Source organism: Rutilus rutilus (assembly GCF_951802725.1).
Source record: "Rutilus rutilus genome assembly, chromosome: 6".
Taxonomy (NCBI): domain Eukaryota; kingdom Metazoa; phylum Chordata; class Actinopteri; order Cypriniformes; family Leuciscidae; genus Rutilus; species Rutilus rutilus.
The window spans coordinates 19261709-19284210 of record NC_140214.1 but is presented as its reverse complement, the minus strand read 5'-3'; the positions used below and the strand labels follow the sequence as shown (position 1 = coordinate 19284210).

Genomic DNA, 22502 nt, shown 5'->3' with positions numbered 1-22502 from the left:
TAATAATAATGCATACAATAATACATTTTTCAGGATTCTATCTGTAATATCTTTAATGTCACTGTTTTGTTTTTAATTTCTCCTTGCTGAATCAAAATATTCTGTCAAAAAGGTTTTTTTAGTAGAGAGAGAGAGAGAGAGAGAGAGAGAATTGCAGCCCTATATTCCTCATAATATGACAAAAGACAAGTGAAATCACCACATAGCAGACAGATGCTGTATTTGTCAGTGTAATATATACAGTATGTGTGCTGGAAACACTCTTGTCAAGAGGGTTGGGTGTGAGGTGGCATACTCACAGTGGGAGTGTGGGTGTTGCAGGCCTGACAAGAGAGAGCAGGTGTCTCAGGACGGGCTGACCTCACAGCTTTGACCCTTGGGACCTATCAATCTAGATCTAATGGCAGGGAGGGGGCAAGGAGGGTTAAGAGTACAGGGTTAATCAGGGAACTCCACTTTGTCCACTGTATGTTTCAAAAGGGAAGTTGAGGTGCAAAAATGTTTTCATTTGTCACATGTAGCCTACTACATGTCATTTTGAGCTAAGCAATGATCATCATCGAGCGTTTGTGATAGGACTTTAAGTTAATTACTTTAATAATTTTTTTTGGGGGGGGGGGGGGGGGGGGGGGGGGGCATGTTGGAGCATATATAAATCTAAAACAATTTGCTTCTTTTCTTGTGGTTATAAGACCACTGAAAAAAATCCACTCCATTCATAAATGGCTCTTTACCGCAAGCCTTTTCTTTAGAAGCGATGACCTGTGAAATATGAGCCGGTGTATGTAGCTTGAGATGGTTGAGGTTTCTCACTGTCTCCCATTCACATGCCACAAATGTTTAACCTTGGCAATTCCCACCAAAATATTTCTCAAACTACACAGGTTCTAAGTTTGCCTCAACCATTTGTGCGAGAGAACTTTTTCAAAAACGATGCAAACAATGACGCGACCTACTGAAGTTGGAGGAAATACCAACACGGCTGACTCCGATGTCATGTGACTACGTGACATACAGTACCTCTGTGTGATCCTCTTCCTGTTCGTGCGTCAGCGGGAGGTTTTTGAGGTAAAATGTCACGCGAGATTAGGCGCTAATGGCTGTGGCTGATGAGCAACAGAACTTCCGAGTGTTATGTCTGTTGATCGCGCCTCTATTTAAGGTTCTTTCTATATTAACTGTAGTCCACTATGGGGTCCATGTTCATATACTAAAAGAGAAGAACAAAGCAGCTGGTGGGTGACCTTCCACTCGCTCCAGTGAGCTCAGAGGAGGAGAGAGACGACATAGGCTGGCGCAACTCTCATGGTGCTCAAATACGACCCTCTACCAGCCAACAGCAGCTGCTACGCACTATTTTGGTCTTAGGATCACCAAAGCAATCCTCTAGACAAGGAACAATTTTCACACTCGAGGGGGAAGGACCGCTCTAAAATAAAGCATACCTGCACTTAGAGAGGCAGTAATGGGAGCCCCCTGTCTGATCTGTACTCTGTCTAATAATTTTCTGTATTAATCTGTATAATCATTTAAAACTCTTCTTTGACTTATAATAGGTTATTATATGATTTGGACTGGGTGCTTGTCAATGAAATGGGATAAAATAATGTCAGGACATGCATAAAGACTTTGCAAAGTCACCTTTTTAATTATAATTTTTTATCAATAATTTCCAAAAAAAAAAAAAAAAAAAAACATTTCTTTATATATACGTTTCAGTGTCATTAAGGTGTGTGGGACAGTTCATATCAAAACTTTCATCAACCTTTAAAATGAAAACAATACATTCAAATGAGTTTGAAAATGTGAAGATATTACATTGACATATTAAAGCCATTTCAAATGCCGCATTTAACCCTTCCGTGCTGTTGCAGGTCCTTTTTTTTTTTTTTTACTTGGTTTATTCTTTAACAGTTTTACTGCAACTTTTTAGCCTAAAACTTCAATGCAGCCTGGATTCTCCCACTGTGATGTTTTGTATGGTCAATTTGACCCAGTAAGAGCTACGCTGGATCTTCAATCGTGACAGCACGAAAGAGTTAAATGCTGTTTTACAGCTGTTTTTTTTAAATACAGAAATTTTAACTTTGCTTGGTAAAGAGATGCTTAGAAACAAAATGACAAAAATCTTTATTTGTTTAACAAATGCCAAATTTCATGGGGAACTTTTAATTACATCTAATATGCATCAGTTCAGGGTGGAATATAAACAGAAATAGAAAACAAACAAATTAAAAATAGCCATGTACATAGCCGGTGAGTGTAAATCAATGGCGTTTCCCCCTGCCACAAAAAGGAAAAAAGAAATAATTCTTTAAAAATAAGTCTGTTCTACATTTGAAGATTAATCTCTCTTGTCAAATGACAAGCCATCATCCATTCTGATGCTCTTCTCTTCCCTCCTCCTTCCCTCTCACATACTCTCGCAGTCTGACAAAACCTCTGTAAAAATAGTCAGCCTGTTACTGCTGAAATTCATTCTTCACACGATACATACAGCCCCACATCCGTGGCCACCAAATACAACGCGCATGCAGGATGTTCGAATCAATCAGCAAAAGATGCTGTGCTGTAATTTTAGTCAAGGCCATTAAGTGTCCAACTGTTGACTAAATATATTCTGACTTTGTATATAAAATATATCTATTTATATGTATACATTTGTCATTTAAATACTGGTGCAAACGCACCATGTGCACATTAATTGCAACCACATTCTCATGCACCACCAGACTAAAATAATGGAGAATAACAGCAGATTTCCACAAAATTCCTAATTAAGACAGCATTTCAAAAATCACATATTGTCTGAGGTAAACTATAACACTGTTATAAATTCTTTAAAGGCAGCCATCTCTACATTCGCATTTATAACCAGTGGGTCGACCTGAATGTATTCAACACAATTTTGCAGGCATAATATTGAGGCAGGTACCGCTCTGCACATGTCAAGTTAAGGGGTAGAGCGAGGGGGTGTAGGGGTGGGTGGGTGGGGGGTTAGAGGGCACAGTATATCAGGCCATGAAGATTAAAGGTGCAAAATGTAACATTTAGTCATTTCTCAAAAAATAAAAGCCATGCATTATACCCTACAGTAAGTACAATGTCAAACATACTACAAACATACCATTCTTTTTTTTTCTTTTTTTGAAAAATACACACAATTTTAAAATAATACTTCAAATAAATATATATTTTTTTAAATCAAACCACGCACTGTACTTGCATTTTTCAAAAGCCAATATTTAAATAAATAATATTTGATTTTGTTTTCTCAGTAGGTCATCTTAAAGTTACAACTGTAACGTGCTGTTATTTTCAAGTTTGATTTCTGAGAATGAGAATACAACAGGCTAGAGATATTTTCATCATCTTTAGCTACAGGTGCAGAAAAAAGAACACAACAGAAAGAAAAACGTCAAGACAAAGTCGTTAAACCAGTACCATGCACAGGCGTGTCATGGATGAATCTCCTAAAACAGGAGCAGATGTTAGACAAGGCTGTAGAGATGGGTAATGGAATAAGACTGGCAAGTGACCCTTTCAAAATGTGCATGGTGTTTTGAACCAAGTGGAAAGCGGACACTGGTACACACTCCTGCTGCCCAAACACACTGGCAACCCACTGCACATCTCCCCTTTAAAACGTCAGTTGGTAAAATAGTAAGGCAGCTGTTTGCTTCTGTCAACTAAAAGTGCATCTCCGAACATATCCAGTTAAGTCCCCCCATTCCACCCCTCCCCATAGCAGCGGGGGTGGACATGCACTTGACTGGGTACGGCTTGGATCAGCAGATTCTTTTTCTTTCCCAACGACTGCTTGCTTCAGCTTTCAGAGCCCAAGCGAGTAACAAATCATCGCCAGAGGAACTGGGTTGGCTCAGGTCGAATGGTCCGGGTTTCGTCTTTCTCCCATGATTTGCTCTAATTCCAGTCGTCCAGTCCTTTGCCTGTGTCTGAGTCTGACTGGCGTCATTTTGTTTTAAAGGCCATTGACGCAACTGCGGAGAATTAGGGGCCTATGCCGCTAGTTTTCATGAGCTCACTGAAGGGTCGAAACAGTTAGAGGGTAAGTAATTATGTTGAATAACATTCAGGCACAGCTGCAATTACATGGCAAGAGTAAGGTAGACTACATTAGTTGGTGACTGACATGGGGCAAAGATCAGGTTCTATGGCAACCTGCAAAATCCTCCATTTGAGTGCGAGAGTCTTACCTGAGTTTTAATGTTCCGTCAAGTGAGAAAATGGACAAAAATAATTGCCAGTCCAATATTTATCAGCATCACTAGAATGACCAATATTGAGTTGGGACCCTGAAGAACCAACAAGAGACAAAGCTGTAGATTAGCAATCGAACGCCACCTGCTCTCAAATAGCAACTGAAAATATTCTGGCCAAAAGGGTGCATATAAGTAGTGAAGGGATGAATGATATATCAGTACCATATTGATTTATTGAACGAAATTAGATATTTTCTAATGTATTGGTATTAGCCAATATTGTATATTTAATTACAGTATTACATTCTACTATTCATACCTTTACCGTCATGTAACTAATTTAAACTAATTGTAAACACTAAGGGCCCTATCTTGCACCCAGCGCAATTGACTTTATACACCGACGCATGTTTCATTCCTATTTTGCACCCGACGCACAGCGGACTTTTCCCTCGGCAGACGCACGTCGGTAAATTAGGAAATGAACTTGCGCTCCCGGGGGCGGTTCATCGAAAAGAGGCGGCGTGTTCCGGCGCAAACGTTCCCTGGTGCTATTTTGCAGTTCCAGAAAACAATTCCGCCACAGACCAGGAAAAACCTAGTCTAAAGTCAGTGGCGCATTTTCAGTGGCGCGTTAAGATGCTATTTTAAGGGCGCATGCTTGGCCATAATGTAGCATGTGCACAACGCGCATACACTTTGCTTCTCTCATCTACACAGATGCAGCAGCTGACATTTTTGCAAACCATACATAATTACAAGGAAAAATATTCCACATGAGGGAAATCATTGTGGTGTCCATGATGTGAAAAAATAGGCATAAATCTAGCTTACATATTTACCCAAATTATTATACGCCTGTTTAACCGAAGCTTATTTGGGTGGGTTTCTCCCATCCCCATACAATGTCACTTCTCTGTGTTTTACGGCCCTGACGAGAACGTCGTTCTCCTCGGCTGTGAACCGCTCCTGGCGTGCGCCTGGCAAATCCGCCGTTATAATAGCAACCGCCATGGAACAAATGCGCCTGCTCTTAAAGGGAATGTGAGATGACGCTGTGATTGGTTTATTGCACGTTACGCCCAAACCACACCTATGAGTAATGTAGCTACTTCAGACCAACCCATTTTAGATTTGCGCTGGGCGCAAGAGTAATTTATAATAGCAGCAGCGCCTGAGATCCGCCCACAAAGTTACTTGCGTTTCGCGTTTGATACTTGCGTTTCAGATTGTTAAAATAGGGCCCTAACTCTTTAAAACATTAATAACACAGCTAAATATAATGTTTAGGAAATCTCAAAAATCTCTTTTTAAAAAAGAAATAATATAGAATTTTAATATTGATTATATAGATATCATGCATCTGTGAAAAATAACATTTTCGACATACTGTGCAAAGAGCACAGTTATGTTATTCAGTATGCAGTCAAGAATAGTCATTTTAGCAATAAATGTCATGTATATTGCAGCTACTTACTGATTCCTCCTCAACAATGTCAGTAGTAATTTCCATGCTGGCTTTCTTAGTTTCTGCTAGGCTCTTTGGCTTCAATGAATCTTGTTTCTTCAGTTTGGGCTCGGGTTTGCTCTCTTTGGCCATTACTGGTTTGGGTGTCGGTGCACGGTACTGCTTTGCAGGTGGGGGCATCCTGGCAAGAGCAGTCGGCATTACATGGTGGTGTTCTTCATCCTCCAGATCATCAGGTGGCATCATCACCTCAGCCTTCACAAAGTATCCATGATACTGGGAGTGCAGCTCACCGTTCCCAGGGCTGGAAGCATTGGCGACCGGCGCCGGCGACTTGGAGGGTTTGGCTACAGGTACTACATCCTGTTTTACTTCCTGTTTTTCTGATATCCTGGAAGTAGCCTTGGTGACGCCCGCTGCCAGGTTTTCGGCAGCAGGGGGCTTGTTTTCTTTGATGGCTTTAGGGGCACTTCTGTTAAAGAAGGGCTTTTTCTTGCTGAGGGGGGGTGAGGGAGGTGGTGTAGGACCGGGGCTTTGGGAAGGGGACTGGTTTGGGGTTGTGCCTTTGCGATAAAAGTGCGGACTTCCTGACGGTGATTTCTCTTTCTTTTCTTCTGGTACTTCTTTAATCTCAATGGGCTCACTGGAGAATCTCTGCTTGATATAGTCAGGGCCTTAAAAAGGTATAAAGAAAGACAGAATTAGTTTTATATTTTATTATGTTTTAGATATCAGTATACATTTTTTATTTAATATGTGTATTTTATATCAATTTAATATTTTGTTTTATTTTTATTACATTTTATATAGACTCAACATCTGAATCTTAATAAAACCCAAATGAAATAAGATCAAATTATTACTGTCTGACAAAAAGACCTTGATAGATCTAAATTTGGCTCAAATGCTCAATACTCAAGAGTGCTGCTTGTGAATATCAAGCTCAGAATAAACTGCCAGCACAGATGCAATTTCACATTTTCAAAGTCTCAGTCTGTTAGTGTATATACAGGGATGGACATTAAGAACTTTGCCACTTGCTTTTATGATTCAAGTCTGAGCTTCCAGTCATTCTCCAGATTCTCTAGACCACGGGTATGGCCAGAGTGGCCTCACAGCTGACACAGATGGGCTTTCTAGAACTTGCACTGGATCGTGTCCAGGGCCAGGCTACGACTGCGAATAAATCACACCGTTTATCAGCCTTTTTACAAAGCTGAAGTGTGGAACAGCTCATCTGCGGAGAGCCTTGACAACAAGCACTCTCATTTCAGGACCCTTTCAGTCCATGTTGTTCCCCTGAGAACATTATGTTGATGCTATGATGAGGCAAAGAAAACCATTTTAATATTTCTGGGAGAGCCTGCAGGTCACATGAGAATTTATCAGCCTCACTGCACTGAATTAAGGTGATTTTTATTAAGTCTGTAAGATTTTATATCATAATGTGGCTTTCAAATGTACTTGCAGCAGCCTAATGTGAAATAAAACGTATTGTAAACTAAAATGAGTGTGTCTTACTAATATAAATATTTGTCATTTTTATCCCAATTTTTTTAAGACGTGATTTCTGCATCAAGATTATATTGAAGAAAAATGTATGAGCCTGACTAGACCTGGACAATATTTACCTAAAACATGTGCAGGCAACGCAAGTCCGAAGAATCGTCTCCATTTCAATTCATTTATGAGTTGGAATGTAGACTGAAAATAATAGAGCATATAAAGGGGGACATGGTGATGGGGGGAAACTCTTCATAGAGAATTTTTCCCCTAAACAGCAGATTTAATCCCACTGTGATTGTTCTGTCAAAACTGGCTATTGTGCAAATAACTGACTGCTGTAATAAACATGTTTGACTGCAACGACTAATTTGTTTTTTAACAGCCGCTATTTTGAATCCTGGAAGTAGAGATGCAAAGTATTTCAGGAAGCAAGAATAGTTTTGAACAGCCGTATCCGTAGTGATCCACAAAATGTAAAATACATTTAACTTCATAAGAAAGATGTCACTGGCCAGCCATGCAGACCTGCAATTGAGTTGGGGGGTAGGGGATTTAAGGAGTCCACTTGGAGTGTTTGGGAATTATCCCGAAACCATTTGGTAATGTATGGACAAATGCCAAAGGCTTTTTGGCTTTAAAAAGGCTTTATATGAGCAGAAAGTGGTTGAAGAAACTCTGGAGGTTGATGTGATATTATTGATATGAATCATACATGCATGGGCCATGTTACATTTATCAAATGCTAACGTACAGTGGTGGACACTGGACAGTAAAAAAGCATTTTTACTTTGTTACTGTAAGTATATTTTTCTAGTATCTCTACTTTTTCGCAAAACTTTTACTTCACACTAAAGCATATTATTGTGCTTTTTACTATATTTCAAAAAAACATATTCCTCATTTCGAACTGAAAAAAAACACCACCCCCTCTGAGACATGAAAGCGATGCCCGATTCATAACCAAGCTGTTTCTTTCCAATGAACCTGATGAATTGTTTCACAAATCACACAGAACAATCCCTTTGTGAACCGGACTGATCTGCTTGCAGCTGTTCTTTAATCAACAACTCACTGATTTAATGATCCAGTCAAAATGAGCCAAACACCAGGATATCTTTAGAGCTTGAATATGCGCGAGACTGATGGCGTGAAAAGTAAGTTATAATGCCGAATTTACTGTAAATTGATTACAATAAATGAAATCATATTAAGGTCATGAGTGTCAGTTATCTGTGAACTAAATCTACTAAAAAAGCTTTCTTTTCACACACTGAAATTCTTCAGTGTGGACACGTCACCGTCTGTATGATGGTTTTAGGTCAAATAAAGAAAATTTATGTCCAAGCGTCTTCCCCGCTGCTGTACAAGTTTCAAATTATATAAACTCATATGTTTGCAATAGTTTGCAAATAATTTTAACATAGTTTGCCCTGAGTGTCGTCTATACATTGTATTGTATTTGTAGCCACATGTTTAGCTACACAAATTAAGTTTTTCCTCATTTTTAAATTACTCTATGGTATATTATTTCACTTGCTTGCATACTCAAATTATCAGTAACTTATTTTAGTATACTGAAGTTTAATGTTTTGCTAGTGTATAAGTGGGTTTGGGTAAAATAATAAAAAGTTTGCTTATTTGCAAATCAATACATATTTTATAGTCTGCACTAATCTTTGTTGACTAATGACTATTCAGACTAGTGCTGGCTAGAATAATTAATAAACATGGTTCATGGATCAGTACTTTTTACTTTTAATTCTTAAGTACATTTTACTCAAGTGAAATTGAAAGTGTGTACTCTTACTTGTACTAGAGTAATATTTTTTTAGGGTATCTGTACTTTTACTCAGGCACTTGATGTGTACTTTGTCCCCAGTGGTTAGGATAAAAATGAAATGTTATATAATAAAATATACAGACAATGTCACGCATACACCTCTTGACCCTAATGTTTTCTTAAATAATTTGCAGGCATTAAAAGCAGTTGGAGCTGGGCTCAGAGAAGCAGTAGATAATTTATGCAAATGAGATTCCTCCCCTTCACAACTCATTTGCAATTGCATCTGCTCTCTTTTTCTTTGCTTGACAGGGAGGCAAAAAAAGAGACACTTGACCCAGACACAAAGACAAGGACACAAAGGGAGTAATTAGGGAGGGGTGAAAGGGCATATAAAACGTGTGTGTATGCATGAGAGAAAGCGAATGTGTGCGTGGATGGTGGGATACCTGGTTGATGGAAGTTGGGGGACAGTTCTCTGGCCACTGCTCTGGCGATATCAGAGTCCTGGCTGGCAGACAGACCGGCCTGGTCAGCTGCCTCTGCTTTGGCCCTGGCGTGTGCGGTTCTGGGTAAAGCAAAGACACAGAGCTGGAGTCAGACAGCTTGGAAGATAAGATATGGGAGAAGAGTGCATCATTTTAACACTGCCCCTGGCACTGTCAGTCACCACCACTGCAGTGGCTGCATGGCCAGAGTCCACAGAGCTGCTCACAACAAGCACACAAAGATGCATTCATTAACAAGCTAAGAATCAAGTTACTATACTGTGTACTGCTTTCATTTTCTTATTTATGAAAAGCGAATGATGCTACAAATTGAGCTAATTGTTGGCATTAAACTTTGGAAAGAGTACAAGACTGTCCTCTGTCAATATACAAATACACATATACAATATACATATCTAGGGCTAAGCAATATATACATATTTATTTTAAAAGATCTTAAGCTTTTTCAGTCTTTTGATAATATTTGATAAACACTATTAAACAGTGTTCAACATTTTAAAAGTTTGGGATCAAAAAGATTTTTTTTAAATTATATTTTTATTCTGCAAGGATCATTAAATTGATCAAAAGTGTCAGTAAAGACATAATGTGATTTTGCAAAAGATTTATATTCCAAATAAATGCTACCTATGGAACTTTCTATTCATCAAAGAATCCTGAAAAAAAAGTTATTACCGTTTCCACAAAAATATTAAGCAGCACAACTGTTTTCATCACTGATAATAAGAAATGTTTATTGAGCACTAAATCAGCATTTTAGAATAATTTCTAACGGATGATGTGACACTGAAGACTGAAATGATGCTGAAAATTCAGCTTAGCCATCACAGAAGATGTCAAAAACATTAAACATCTTACTGACCCCAAACTTTTGAACCGTAGTGTGTCTTAATATATTTTTTCAGTCATGTGATAATGTTTATATATAGGTATTTGCTATGAAATTTTTAATGCAAGGAGCATTTCTGAGTAATGATGCAAACAAATCTTCAAATCAAGAGTCTGTCAATTTAACGAATCAAACACTCTCTAAACTCTCAAACAACTCTAAACACTGGTCAAATCAAATAAATGATCAAACCGTCTCTGTATTAATGGTCTAGTACATAAGACTTATAAAAAAAGACTTAAAAAATAAACTTTTTAGGACACTATAAGAGCATTAAAATCAATGTAATATGCACAAAGTTTTATGGTGCCTCCAAAGCCATTGTAAATATAGTGTCAATATTTAATATACAGCAAACTACTCCATATTTAATCCACAAAACGTTTAAATATAACTAAGTATTTTGTATCAGCCCAAAAATGCCTTAAATAACTCATCGGATTAACGCTCGTTAAAAGTCAGTTAAGACAGTTTTGTATACAGATGTATGTTACAGTATAATGCCTTCATATACAGATATGCAGTGCCATGAGCACTGAAAGGCCTCATGACATCAAACCTATTTTTAGTTGGTTTAAACATATCAGTCAAACTGGTCTGTTCTTCTTTAAGGCAGTGTCCTACTTAAAAATTCCCATCGCATATACAGAGTAAAATATGAATATTAATACCATTTTCTCTCTCATTGTAAAAAATTGCATTAGCCTAACCATTATTGTTTTTTGTATTCTTCGCACCGATATTTTACCAGGCCATGTAATCTTAACATGTTACTTGAGTTGTCATGAAACATTCCAATCCAGACAAAGTATCTTTTGAAGTCCATCCACATTGCACCTGTTATGCTAAGCTTGCTTTTAAGGGATCATAGTCTTTAACTGTGGTGAGGAGAGCTTTCGGGACACATTCTAAGAAGAGCTGTGCGAGTAAATTATTGAATCTAAAGCTCTGGCTGAATGAATTAAACTAGCCAGCCTTCTATTTTCCTTCTAAAAAACAAAGCTTGAGTAATAAGGTCTGCACTGTATATACATGGTACAGTATAATTGAGACATATAACACTGGTCCTCTGCTGAGAATTGCAATAATGGTGATAAATGAAACATTAAATAGGAGGAAGATATAATGTAAGCTTGATTTAGAGAGTCATGTCATGGTGTGGTAGCACTAAAACAAATATACTGAGGGTCTGGCGCTTGCATAGAGCAAAAGCAGTTCTAATACTCTGTGAGAGCAAGATGAATGCTTTATTATGGTTCTGGCCAAACCATCCCAGCACAGATCAGCTCACATTCAAAGGTTTGGGGTCAGTTTTTTTTAAATGAAATGTACAATTTTAATCAGGGATGCATTAAATTGATCAAAAGTGACAGTAAAGGGAAAAAAATAAACAGTTTTTGCTGTTCTATTCAACTTTCTATTATTCAAAGAATACTGAGGAAAATGTATTACGGTTTCCACAAAAACTTTAAGCCACGAAACCGCTTTCAACGTTGATAATAATAATAATGTTTCTCGAGCATTAAATCATCATATTAGAATGATTTTCTGAAGGATCATGTGACCCTTGAAGACTGAAGTGATGCTGAAAGAATAAATAAATTTTTAAAATAAATATTAAAAGAGGAATCAGTTATTTTAAATTGCAATATTCCACAATATTACTGTTTTTTTTATCAAATAAATGCATCTTTGGTGAGCACAAGAGACTTCTTTCAAAAACAAAATCTTACAGACTCTATACAGTGCATATTGTGAAATGAAACATGTAAAAGGAATATAAAAGGAATAGTTTACCCAAATATGAAATCTTCAAAAGCCATTTATTTACTATTGTTGCCACATTTATGCATGTGGAAAGACATCAATAACATTTAGTGGTATAGATTATCAGTGAAAATGTACTTAATTTTTGGTATAACAATGCTACGGAGCCCCTAAAATGACACGCGGGTGGAAAAAAGTAAGAGATGGGAGGAAAAATAATAAGTCAATGTTCATGACCTGTCCCTTTAAATATGACTACTTACTACTGATTAGAATTCCAAACTATTTAAAATAAACAAGCATGGCTCCTTTAAACACACAAGACGTGTATAATATTAATATAATATTAAGAGAGCATCTACACTCTATTTGTCAGCCAAGTAATAAGCAGTATCTTCTCTAGGCGTTAATAGACCTAATGTAATATTCTTTGGAGTCTGAGCCAGGGAACATCTCCTAGGCGACAGATGGAGCACTTGCAGAAATTCTGAGGGTTTTAATTTGGCAGTGTCTCCTCACATTCGCCCACTCTATCACACACAAGAGCTCAGATAAAGATGTGAAAAGGAGCACATCCTCCCAGCTTGAGCTCACAGCAACTCAACACGTGTCTCGATTCTGATCTGTCCAGTTAGCTTTTGCAAACGTACATTTCTGTACATATTCTTATAGTACTAGTTTATATGATATTCACATTGATGTGCTGGACTACATTGATAAGTTATTTTCACATTAGAGGGCTGCAAATCACTAAAAATGTTTTATCGTGATTAATCTCATAATTCTTCTTCAGTTAACACATCCAGTTAATTATATATAATGAACTGAATGTGTTAACTGAAGAATAATTATATATATATATATATATCCCAGATGGGATATGGATACATATAAATAAATATATATATATATATATATATATATATATCAGTTGTAGTGGTAAAAAGTGATGTCATATATTATATTATATTACTCTTTTTACTGTATTTTTGTTTAAATAAATGTGGCCTTGGTGAGCATAGGAGAATTCTTTCAAAAAAAATTGGAAAAAATCCTTTGGAATGGTAGCATATTTAATTAATCGCATATGCAAAATGTTTGCCTTGGACAGACATCAAACAAGCATAAGTGTGCCTATGGGAACTTTACAACATAAAATTAATTTCGCAGTCATCAAACCACTACAAAACGGAGCATATAAAGTAGAAGAAAACATTTCTCTACATAAACTGTTGTGGAAGGACAAACAGAAGATTAAGAAAGATAATCTGTTCAGGTTGTTAAAGCCGTGACCAAATCTACAAATTTGCAGGATCTTTTATAAAATCTACTTTTTTTTTAAATCACCTCAAAAAAAATTAATTAAATTAAACAAAAAGTATTGAATAAAATGAAACTAAATAACATACAGTATACAATAATAACTATTATATTTCGGCAGGAATTATGATTGCCAGGTTAAAAAGTAAGTCTGTGATGACAGGATAAACGCACACATACACACGGCTCTAAACCTGAGTGCTCTCTAACAGATGATAACAGGACGCAGACTGGCTACTGTATCAGTGACGGCTGCAAGACTATATTCTTGTCAGCGATTGAGAAGCCAGCTCCTGCCTTGCCTTATTTAGTCAGGCTCAGTGCTGACACAGTGTGCACATGTGTGAGAGAGCACAGGCCGGAGAGCCGGAGAACCCTCTCTCGCTCTCTTTTTCAAGACTCCTTCAAGGCAATCTGAAGCCTCAGACTCTCCGCACATTCCCTGAACCCTTACAGTGCTTATCACTTCTCTCCCTAACAATCTTCAAAGGCACTGAGATATTTTATTCATCCAGTAGCTCTGGGACATATTACTATTTCATTAGCTACATGGACTGTGCAAGCCTCATTACAGCAGATTTCATTAAAATTCATACTCTTTCAGCTAAAAGAAAGAAGCCCATGGTAATGAATGAACAGGACATGGACACGGTTTTTGTGATGACAGAAACAAGTAAATAACTGCATTAATAGAGCTAAGCAGAACGTTCAAGCTAGAAAACAATGAAAAATGCAATAAAGTAATACTAAATACTGTTAAAGAAGTACAAAAAAGAATAGTGTGTCATTACTTTCCTTCATAAATCAAAAAAGGAGAAATAATGCACTGGTCGCTCTTGAAATTACAAAGAATTAGGACTGGAGCCTTCAAGCTTTAAAAAGAGCTGAAATCGAGAACTAGATCGGTCTGATTCATTACACTGTATCATTCAGATCTGTTTTGTGAACTGAATCAACTGAATCAACTGAATCAACTGATTCACAGAAAAGCTCAGACTCAAAACTAAAGAATAATTCATTCAAAAATCTGACATCCCTACTGAACTCTTTTGAACACAGCAAGGAAAGCTGGGGTGAGTGTAATGTTTTCCAGCATATAAGTAATATGGATCATTTTTATGATATTTATGGTGCTTTTTTTTACCATTTTAGAGCTTGACAGCCCCAGCCCTCATTCACCCATATTAAAAAGAGAGCCGAGGATATTCTTAAAAGATTCACATATTGTGTTTCACTGATTTCAAACAGTACAAGTTTGGAACAACATGAGGGTTCAATGATGACAGAATGTCCATTTTTGGTTATGAGTTTTGAGTTATCACTCTAAGCATAGCGTTGTCATTCTTACTACTATCTGGTGCCTGTCATGAGAGAGAAAAAAAATGTCTGAGGAAAAGAACAAAAATGAATAACTAAATGTGTGTCTCAAATTGAAAGGAGATCACAAGTGAACTTCCTAAACTTCAGAATCAACACCATGCCAGCACTATAGCACAAAGGCTCACATGTCCTAACATAAATCAGAGGTACCACTCAGCTCACACAACATTATTGAGTTCCTGTTTAACACACTCTGATCTTCACAACCTGCCTCAACTTGCAAAAATCGATCTGTGCCTTTAGCAAGCTTTGTCAATGAATTACAAAAGAAAAAAATGAACTTTTCGTGGTTTTCTAAAGTGGGAAAATGCTATTTAGAACAGTAATGGATATTCCCTTAATCATTCCATGTGTGACTTAATTGATAATTAAGTGTTATGTATGATAGATATAAAAATAACTGATGGTAATTCAATCCCAGAGGTATGAAGCAGCGTCGCCTTTGAAAACGCATTTGCAATTTGATTTGCACATCCCACCACACCATGAAGTTACATAAGTATCTCCTCTGAGCTTGATACATCTGTGCTTAACTTCTCTTAGGAACGTATATGCTTAATCGGTGTATGAGCAGTACCATGCAATTACTCCTCTAAACATTTTTTAAATGATTATAAATGTTACGACTGGCACCCCTGATTCCTCTGTGACTTCATTCAGTGCATCCATTCAGTACATCCTGTTGGCTCTGCATTGATTATGTGATCAGCATGAGAGCTATGGCCGGGGGGCATGTGATGGCACTCATGCAAACAGACTATTCATTGGGGCTCTTCTGCACAATAGCTGGCTGCCTGTTTGCCTGGTCACTTACCTGCTGCGTTTCACTCATTCACATGAGGGCGAATGAGCAGCATTTAGCTCCTTTACAGTTTGGGATAGAGCATGCATGTGCTATGTTGGTTGGAGGAATGTAATTATTGTGAGCAAAACTGTTAGTTAGAAGTAGAAACTTATGTCTTATGTGCAAGATAAAGGAAAAAAAGAGATCAGAAAGAGAGTGAGATAAAGAGCCGAGATGTTTTCATAAATAGATGCAATTGAAAGTGCGGCGTAGGATTAATCTGGAAGAAGTATTAACCTTGAGGTGGCGATTTCTACTTTTGTTCGGGAAATGGCAGACGCTCTTATGGCTCCCTCAACGGCACGGTCCACTTTCTGCTTTGTCTTGGTGTTTTTGAGGGGAATAAGCTGCTTCTTGATACCACGCACCAAAACGTTATTTTTGTACTTCCCCTCTTCTTTCGTCCCATCAGGGAACATTGTGCACCCATAGCCATGCCGCTTGTTGTTTATCCACTCCCCTTCGTATTTCATCCCATTGGAGCGTTCGCTGACACCGAAACCATTCCGCTTGTCATTCTTCCACTCGCCCATGTACGACTCGGTCGTGGTGGCATCGACGTTGTCCTCAGTCGGCAGGTACTCGTCTGCCACTTCTCCATCACCAAAACTAATGGTGGAGTTTGCGTCGCTAGAGCTTATGCGGCTCATGGTGGCGTCACTTCGCGCCGAACTGCGCTTGCTGGATATGGAGGAGCGGGAGTCGGACTTCCTAAGCTGCTTGAGGCTCCCGAACAGCGAACCCCGTCTGAAGAGGCCCTTTTTTTTGCCGGAGCCCACTTCGCTGTCGCTGTGGAAGTTCAGGACAAAGCCCCCGCGGGTGCCAGCAGGGCTGTCGGACATGTGGTCGTGCAGGACAGAGCCGTTACTCTGCTCGCTGCGGAGGGAGGCCAGTGAGGTGCGCAGCGGGGAGCGGATGACAGTGGCCATGCCGTAAGGCACGCTCTGACGTACGCCATAGCCGTGTCGCATGCCACCCATCCACTGGCCCTGGTATGTACCTGGCAGAGGGATTAGAGAGACTTTAGACTAGATATTGCATAACACATAATACAGGGATTACATACAAAAGAAAACACTAGAGAAACTAACATGTCTAAGTGCTTTGATGTTTTTAAGGAATGTTTAGATTTTTTTTATTGAGGCATCACAATATTTCCAAGCTAATTAGATTAAATAATGAACTAGATACATTTCAATAATTAAAATAAATAGATGTTTTTTTATTTTTATAAATAATTTATTCATTATTTATATTTGATTTATTTGCATTCCATGAATACTGAACACAGTATTAGTGAATGGTATTTCCATTTCCTATTTTAAAGGGGTCATATAATGGTACATGCACTTTTACAAGTTGATTGTACTGAAATGTGAGTTGGCAGTGCCTGTACACAACCATAAAATGATAAAAATCCATCCAGTGTTTTTTTTTAAATCTTCTTATATGTTTTCCCCTCTCTCAAATCAAGCCGTTAGATTTCGTGACGTCACAAAATCGACACCCCTCCCACGATTGTTGATTGACAGCAGCGTTTCAACACAGACCCGCCCTCGCTCGTGAGCAAGCTGTCAATCATAACCCGCGCGGTCATTGTTGATACGCTGGAGCACTGTCTATGAGCAGAATGGCGTCTAAGCGATTGTGGTGTTCTGTTCTTGGGTGCAATAAGGAACACAGCAGTCATTTTGATGTTCCTAAATCCGAACCGCTGAAGACGCAGTGGCTGAGTTTGTTTTCGAAGGGAATATTCCCCACGATCAACGTCAATGCTTTCATGTTTGCACGAATCATTTCACACACCAAACAAGGTCAGTATAAAGCTGGTTTTGCTAAGAAGCTGCTCCTGAAAAAAGGATCGGTACCAACTATTCGTGTTCCTGCTGCACCTCCAGAGTGTAACGTTTTATTAACCTTTATATTAATATTTATATTAATCTTTGCAAATCGCTTGCTGCACGCTTCACGATGAATGCGGCTGTTTACACTCAGGGTACATAACGGCATGTTTTCTATGTACGACTTTCTCAATATAATTCATAATCCCACGTTTATAATGAACAACGCGTTATGGTTATTGTGTTATTATTAAAAACGATGTACGCACAGAACAGAGGGGCGGGGTGAGCAAAGCTCATTATCATTTAAAGACACATGCACTTAAACGGCGTGCTGAAAACGGAGCTGTTTTTGACCAGGTAAAATGAGTGTTTTCTTACAATACTAATGAGAATTTTTAATTAAAGTATATTACAAACTTTTCATTTAGACCCTAAAGAATCATATTAGCTTGTACAAAAATGGCATTATATGACCCCTTTAAGGAGTTCTAAACTGCAAGTACTAATCATAGACCTTCTTTTATTATTTCCTAAAATATTTTTAAAGAATCTATTAAAAGACTGAATTCAAGAATAAAGACAGCTTGCTGGAGGGAATCGTCCACTAATTGATAAATCATTTTAAGAACAATTTACAATAAGAAAAAGTGAATAGAATCTTTCAAAACACACTAATGTTTAAAAGTTTTAAATGTTTTTGAAAGAAGGATCTTATGCTCACCAAGGCTGCATTTATTTGATCAAAAATACAGTAAAACAGTAATATATTTTATTACAATTTAAAATATCTGTTTTCTATATATTTTAATATACCTGTGATGGCAAAGCTAATTTTTCAGCATCATTACTCTTAGTCTTCAGTGTGACACGATCTTTCAGAAATCATTCTCATATGCTAATTTACTAGTGCTAAGAAAATTATATTATTACTATTATTAATGTTGAAAACAGTTGTGCTGCTTAATATTGAACTTTTTTAAGGAATCTTTGGTGAATAGAAAGTTCATAAGAACAGCAATTATTTGAAATATAAATCTTTTGTAGTATTATAAATATCTCAACTGTTACTTTTGATCAATTGAATGTGCCTTTGCTGGATAAAACCCTTACTGACCCCAAACTTTTGAACAGTTCATACATGTACACACTATTCAATATAAACATTAGGCATTTTTTTTCTCTATTGCCACCATGTCTAGGAATGAGTTTTTGGGGGTTTTCTGTGTTTTTTTTTTTATCTTCAGCAAACATGCAAAGTGCTAAAATGCATAAATAAAAAAACATCAGATTATAACTGAATAAATTATCATCAGGCAAGTAATATACAGGTGTAATCTTATCCACGTTATGACGGTGAATTGACGAAGTGAACAGCTCTCCCTCCTATATCTCATACGCCAGCCTGTCAGACCTAACAGCTTCAACAGCAGAGCCAGCACTATTTTAAAACATGGGAGTAATCTGAGCTGTTGTTAAGTTTGTGGCTCCAGCCAACCATAACTCTTATTTATCCATTCATTCCTTATGATATGCGTATATGTCTTTGAAGAATCAAAAATACAAAGGTGTGCACAGCCCACGCACCCTAACTGGGCTCAGGTGCAGGACAACAAAATAACAATAATGAAAAAAAGAAGGATGTCATTATCAAGAATGTCATTGTGTCTGATGAAGACCTGATAGTCGAAACGTCGCGCTTTCAATAAAAAGTTGTTTGGAGCTGTTACTTTCAGTGTGCGGACATCACACTTCTTATTTCCATTCTGCGTATCATTGCCTCTAGAGAAGCAATGTTGAGAAGCTAATATTCAAATAACAGGTAAAATGGCAGAATGGAAGTGACTTATGGTATACTGTGCACAGCAGCACTCTGTCTCAGCAGCCTAGCTGAGCTATCAGTTCTTTCAGGACTTTTTGCAGAAGATGAAAGTGAGTTATGAGTAAGTGGTAATGTGTGACCCTGCCGAATATATTCGACAGTAGGCCTAACTCTCTGACGCCACCACATTTCAAGAAAACTTCACGGTTCTTGCCAAAGTCTTGTCTAAATATCAAATTACCTTGGATTAAAATTTCTTCTTTAAAGACTTAATAATGTACTGTGCAATGTTAAGTTATTTGAATAGTAATGTTGTTTATGCACTTTGTAACTTAGTTATATTTAAAAAAACAATTTCTGAATGTAAGCAAATATATTTTTACTATATACATTTAGCTATTTTTAAGATGTTGCAATATCAGGTATTCATTTTATTCAGGTAACATACACTAAGTAATGTTATTATATTATATATATATGTATAACATGTATTTTATATATATATATATATATTTAATAGGACAATAATTATAGAGTGAAATTCTGAGAATAAAAAGTTTTTAAATATATACAGTGTAATTTTTTATATATATTTTACAAGGCAATACACATGTATTTACCACAAATTAATGCTAAAATTATGTTTTTGTTGTGATTTATAATATGTTGCTTTATAGCATTATTTAATTAATTTCAGTTCATCTTATGGACTTCTATTTTACCACCTATTTGTCTGTTTTTCAATACAAAGCACATTCAAGTACATTTGTAGATTAACATGATATTAGTTAACAATAGATACAGTAGCCTATGCTTATGAACTGTAAAATATACAGCCACCAAAATGCCACTTGTAATGTGTGAAACACTGTCACTGTATTTTTAGGTGTTTGAAGAAGTATAAATTAAATTAAATTAACTGGTGGACAATTCCACACATTTTTAAATAAATGCCCATTTTCCTATATTTAACTTCCAGCGACTGAAATGAGGGCACATAACTTTCATGTTACAATATGTTTTGCAAAAGGAATAAGTTGAGACAAGAGTTTGTCTGCTGGTCTACTAGTCTGGAGAACTTTCATTTGACATGTTGCAGATGTAACTATTATTAGCCATGACCTCTATGAGCAACTTCTGCTGACCAGTCCAGTTATACGCCATTCATCAACTCAACTGCATGGGCAAACTGCTTCATAAATCTGTAGACCGTGATTTATAGGCAAAATCTAACAGTCAGGCAGTGGGAATAACTCAAGGCACAATCTTGCTTTGATCTTTCACAAAACAAGAAGAAGAAGAAAAAATAATCCTTATATTATACATAAGAGGCCTTAGTTTTATAATGATAGCCTATATTACAAAACAGAGACCTGATTTCACTCAGCAGCAGCAGCAGCAGCAGCATCACATATACGCAAGACTTTAAAGAACATTAAATAGGTCAAGTGATGTTTAGCTGAACTCACCCCCGTCCCCGTATGTCTCGACCCCATATCCATCTTGCAGTCCATTACTCCATGTGCCTTCATACCTGGCAGGTGTATTGAGACTCTGGCGAACCCCATACCGACCCTTAAATCCGTGACTCCACTCCCCGCGGTACAGCCACCTCCCCTTGGACTCCACGCCGAGCCCGTGCCGCTTCCCCTGAGCCCAGTAGCCCTTGTATGTATTCCCACTGGGCCAGGTGTACACCCCGACTACCTCAAACCCGTTGGACCAGGACCCGGAGTATTCGCCCTGGCCCTTGGGGCCGGTGCAGATGCCGTGTCCGTGGGCTTTTCCGTCATCCCATCCACCGCAGAAAGTGCCGCCATCGTCGAAGTCGAACCGTCCGCCCGTCATTCAGATGAAGGGTTGAAATGAAAGTGTTTGCGTCTCGATGGTTGGTTGGTCGTATGTCGGATGCTCAACAACAATAAAATGGGGGGTAAATATCAGACTGCGGGCGCAGTGGTGTGATGTGGTGGTGTCTGGTGGAGATGGGTGAGCGCGCGCATTGGTGCGAGTGTTGGAGGATCGCGCACAGGCGCCGGAGCCGGAGGCGCTGTCACTGTCGCCGTTCCTGGCTTTTTTTAATGATCCTCTCCCCCCTGTTCGCTTCACAGGGAGGGAGAGAGCGAGGAGACAAGAGCCCAAAGTCGGGCGAGAGACACCCAGCTGATGACGTCAGTACTACAAGCCCGCCCTCACGCTGTACCACATTCACATCGTTTCACATTATGGGTGGGTGAACGCTGCAAGTTTTAGTTTTTGATCAGAAATAGGACCAGATAGAGAGACTGAGACAGATTTAGTATCGAATGTTTAACCATATTTAGTAAATATCTATTTCCCCAGTAAATAACATTATTTCCCTTTCCATATTTTTTCAGCTCGTCCCTTTTATTTTATTTCGCTTTTTATTTTTTTTATATAGGCCTAATGTTTTTTTTTTGTTTTTTTTTCCATTTATTATTTTCTATACACCGTATTTTTGTAATTTGTACGATTTGTATACTGAATACTGTAATTGTAATTGACAAAATGGCCTGCAAGAGGACCTTCAGATTTATGGATCTGGCATAGACTTTTATTGTTTCTAAGTTCTCCCACCAACAGTCAGACCAGTTTAGTTCACAATTAAGTCTATAATTATGCAGCTTACCTTATTGTAACTACTAAAGAAAACATTGGTAATGTTGTCACAACAAAATAGCCGGCCACCGTTATGATCAGATGTGGCCCACGCTTGTCCTGGGTGGATTTATGGCAGCTTTAGTGGTGGAAGTGATTGGCAACTACACTCTTCTAGCCAAAAATAGATCCTGAAAATGCATCATTTATCTGTGGCATCAAAGTCATTTAGGTTACAGAACTGCCAAAACCTTAACCCACGTGTGCCATCTGAACACACTTCTGCAGTATGTCGCCCTGCAGATTGCAATTTCTTTATAGAATGAATGCTCAGATGATGTCAGACACTTGCTGAAAGATGAATGAACTTGTGCCATGCAAAAGGTGACAAAGAACGTCATCAGTCCTCAGAATAGAAACACTGATCCATGTGGACAGTATTTTACAACAACACTAAAACAATGAACGCAGAAGTACATAGCCTACCCCGTGCTGTGGTAAGTTACTATCCTGGGGGATACAAACATTTGAGAG

At 37.9% G+C, this 22502-nt stretch overlaps 1 protein-coding gene across 3 annotated transcripts; it reads right to left on the bottom strand.

Moving 5' to 3' along the window:
* Positions 1 to 1893: 1893 nt before the first annotated feature.
* Positions 1894 to 21499, bottom strand: jph1b (junctophilin 1b). 3 transcript variants are annotated; one of them, XM_084411237.1, is made up of 6 exons: positions 20819 to 21499; positions 15924 to 16686; positions 9427 to 9545; positions 5701 to 6365; positions 4218 to 4316; positions 1894 to 2283 (listed from the first exon to the last, which is right to left on the bottom strand). In XM_084411237.1, the coding sequence occupies exons 1-5, from the start codon at positions 21195 to 21197 to the stop codon at positions 4236 to 4238; spliced, it is 2007 nt and encodes a 668-aa protein (XP_084267363.1). In that variant the 5' UTR covers positions 21198 to 21499; the 3' UTR covers positions 1894 to 2283; positions 4218 to 4235. The 3 variants fall into 3 exon arrangements, with proteins under 3 accessions (XP_084267363.1, XP_084267361.1, XP_084267362.1); XM_084411235.1 differs by having other exon boundaries at positions 1894 to 2442; positions 20819 to 21473; XM_084411236.1 differs by lacking the exon at positions 1894 to 2283 and adding an exon at positions 3202 to 4045 and having other exon boundaries at positions 20819 to 21473.
* Between the last annotated feature and the right edge of the window lie 1003 nt (positions 21500 to 22502).

What these genes read in the sequence shown, in the direction of transcription:
- jph1b (XM_084411237.1), bottom strand. Translation starts at nt 21,197, where the DNA reads ATGACGGGCGGACGGTTCGACTTCGACGATGGCGGCACTTTCTGCGGT. An exon ending in CGAGACATACGGGGACGGGG is followed by an intron (nt 16,687 to 20,818) that starts GTGAGTTCAGCT and finishes TCCCTCTGCCAG; the next exon opens with GTACATACCAGGGCCAGTGG. An exon ending in ACATTGTTGAGGAGGAATCA is followed by an intron (nt 4,317 to 5,700) that starts GTAAGTAGCTGC and finishes TTGGTTCTTCAG; the next exon opens with GGTCCCAACTCAATATTGGT.